Below are 3,299 nucleotides of genomic sequence, written 5' to 3' on the forward strand. Positions count from 1 at the left end.
AAACTAAATTTCACTAAAACTAAAATGTCATGATATTTATTACTACAATATACAGTGAACTTTCCCTATCAGCAGACAATATTCCTCACAAAAAATATTGTTATAAGCAATATTTTCATCAGTGTTCAACTTTAACCTACTTAAATCAGCACATTCTTTTTATTTACCTTTATAAAGGCTTATTTTTTAAATGTATGCATCATGTTTCATTTCAAATTATTACAGTTCAACAAAAAATTATATAGGACTGTTAACCAGGCAGATTAAATAATTGACACTGCAAAATTACAAGTGCAATAAATAATATATAAATAATGTTATAAGATTAAAGTTTTAAATACATTTTTGAATGTACAAAGAAGAAATGTTTGGGGGAATCTTTGTTCTGTCCAATGACTGTAAACAGATATTTAGCGGTAATGAGACCAAAAATATTTTAGACCCATCAAATCTGAATTTAAGACTTATTAAGGACCCGTGGACACCCTGCATAAACACAGTAAAAAATCTTACACAATGTTGCATTGTTCCTAGACACAATGGTGAAGGGAAAGAAGAAATCAAGTGAACCATCCGGTAGAAAAATCACACTCAAGATGGCTAAGAACGCTCTGAAGGTGACCGTTGATGGCAAGCGTCGCCTCGACCTCAGCAACATGGCCATCGCCACATTTCCAAAGTGCATCCTGAAGCTCTGCGACGTAGATGAGCTGGACCTCAGCCGCAACCTCCTCAAGAAGATCCCAGACACCATCGACAAGTTTGTGAACCTGCGTTTGCTGGATCTGCACAGCAACCATCTGGAGCAGGTTCCTGCAGCTATCAGCCGCCTGCACAACCTCTGCAGCCTCAACCTGTGCAACAACCACCTGACCGCCTCCAGCCTGCCGCACGAGCTGGGGCTCCTGAAGAACCTAAGGGTCCTCAACCTGGGAATGAACCGCATCGAGACTCTACCTCCATCTGTGGCTGCTCTCAAAGAGCTGAGAGAACTGGGGCTCTTCAACAACCTCCTGACGCATTTGCCCAAGTGCATCCAAAACCTCCCAAAGCTGCAGAAGCTGAACGTCAAATCCAACCCCATCCCTACGGACGAGTCTCAGGAGGTGGACACCATCCAAAGAGTGGAGTGTCTGTATCTAGTGCGGGAGGACTGCCTGTGTATCGACTGCCTCAAGAGGTGTAAGGAGGAAAGAGAGAAGTTAGACAGTCGAATAAGTGCTGCTTCTACACTAAGGAAGTCTATCTTTGCTGGACTCATAACGCCAAACTCTGTAGCACAGGAGAACCAGGCTTTGTGGAGGTGAACATGTAGACTAGAATAAAGTGCAGAATAAATCTCGTCAATCCCAAAACATTCCAAATCTATCTTGTCGGCACGTGTACAGAAAAAGTGGGGATATAATTCATAACACTAATAAAGGCACAGTTTGAATGGGACATTCATTATTACAGGGCTCGCAAAAATTTCAAATTCTCTTGTAGCCCCGTTAGATTTTGATAGCCCGGAAATGAATTTAACTAGCCCAAAAATATTTTCAATGCACAAATATCAACAAATACCAAGGAAGGAATTTTATTTCACTATTTACAGGGTATCTGCAGAATTTTTTAATAAAAAATCCTGATCCCGGTCTGCATATGCCTTTGTGTTCGTGTGACTCATTCCAGATGCAGCTTAGAAGTGAATATAAAGATTTTTTATGCATCTTTGTGAATGGCCTTTCTTAATAATGTGCTTGTTGGCAAGTTTCGCCGCTGAACGCGGCTAAACGCGGATAAAGTAAACATTATAGGGGTGAGCGGGGCACAACCTAACGCGGGGTTAATTGTAACACACGTGGTTCAAATATTTACACACACGCTAGCATAACCAAATTTACGGTATTTACTAGTTGCCATAGCAACAATATGCAGAGAAAAATGGTCACCAAAATTCAAAAGCATTTTGAAGATATTGCTGAATATTTATTTTACCATAGTAAAAGTACATTACTGGCGGAAATAAACTTTTTATTTCTGTTTTTAGTATTCATTTAAAGTTAGACAAAACTGCTATTATTTTAATCTCCAATTTGGTATTTATCAGTTTAGATAGTTTATTAATGCTTGACAAACCAGCAGAAGACACTAACCTGTTTTAAACTCCAGTCGCGCAGATGGGGAACGTTGTAACACTGTGTGACAATATGCCCCGCTGTTATTAAACTATGCTATTCTATGACATTAGCGATGCAATTTACACTATTTACTTCTAAGGATTTTGATAAGAAATCATAAGAAAAAGGTGAATAAAGGCTGACAATCAATGTTTAATGTTCAGATGTTATTATTTCAAGAAATGTAAAACATTTTGGCTGGTTTTTGTGTGTGGTGTTCTATAAAAGCTGTGTGTGGAGGGACGGGAGAGTTTTTCTGAATGTCTATATGTGTTTCATTTATTTGTCCACATTGTTTTGAACTACTGTACAGCTGTGTGTTGCGATCAGAGCCGTCCAAAGCATTGTTGCGATATGTTCATTGTCAAACTCCAAAATTAGATCATTTTTATTTTTTAAAAAAACGTCATTACTTCATTTGAAAAAGTTAACACATGTATTTTACTGACAAAATATTTTAGTTTGTTGTGTATATTTTTTTCATTCGATCAGATAACATTTTAAGCTGTCATATGGTCGTGTTACAACGTGCCCCTCAGATGTTACAATGTACCCCATCTATGGGGCATGTTGTCACGTTTCACTTCCTTTCTTTTGAGGTAAATAACGAAAAACGTATACACTGTAAATATGAAACAAAGCGATATATTTGTACTAGACAAGTGTGAAAATAATGTGGATGAAAAATTGTACTCTGAACCCCAAGTGGATTTACATAAACCGCAAAATTCAAAAAGTGTTAGGTTGTCCCCCGCTCTCCCCTATGTCTCGTAATCCCAGAGAGGGGCAAGGCGAGCAGAGCTCGGTGGCATTTAAAGGGGCCATGTCTTAAAATGAGCTGAGTTTGTTCACATTTACATTTTGTCATTTAGGTCCTAATCCTGTCTAAATGTGCATATAAATTAGCATTAAGCGCTGCACATTACTGTTTTATTTCATGAAATCATAATAAATCTGAATTTTAAAAAATGTTGCATGTTCATAAAGGGATCCCCAGTGTATCTCTATGAGACATGAACAGACTTGCAGAAAGAGAGCAATTATCTGTTATTGACTTTCACATCACAAATGTAATAAGAATGTTCAATCCATAAAGATTCAGATAATAAATGGGTAATGCAATGATAATGTGAATGAAAC

General features: G+C 37.8%; 1 protein-coding gene across 1 annotated transcript; it reads left to right on the forward strand.

Moving 5' to 3' along the window:
* The first annotated feature begins 539 nt into the window (after positions 1-539).
* lrrc18b (leucine rich repeat containing 18b) lies at positions 540-1,707 on the forward strand. The gene has a single exon (XM_073827655.1). It carries the CDS (start codon positions 540-542, stop codon positions 1,305-1,307), a length of 768 nt encoding a protein of 255 aa, XP_073683756.1. The 3' UTR covers positions 1,308-1,707.
* The last annotated feature ends 1,592 nt before the right edge of the window (positions 1,708-3,299 follow it).

The sequence above is a fragment of the Garra rufa genome, chromosome 22 (genome assembly GCF_049309525.1).
Source record: "Garra rufa chromosome 22, GarRuf1.0, whole genome shotgun sequence".
NCBI classification, from domain to species: Eukaryota; Metazoa; Chordata; class Actinopteri; order Cypriniformes; family Cyprinidae; genus Garra; species Garra rufa.

What these genes read in the sequence shown, in the direction of transcription:
- lrrc18b (XM_073827655.1), top strand. Translation starts at nt 540, where the DNA reads ATGGTGAAGGGAAAGAAGAAATCAAGTGAACCATCCGGTAGAAAAATC.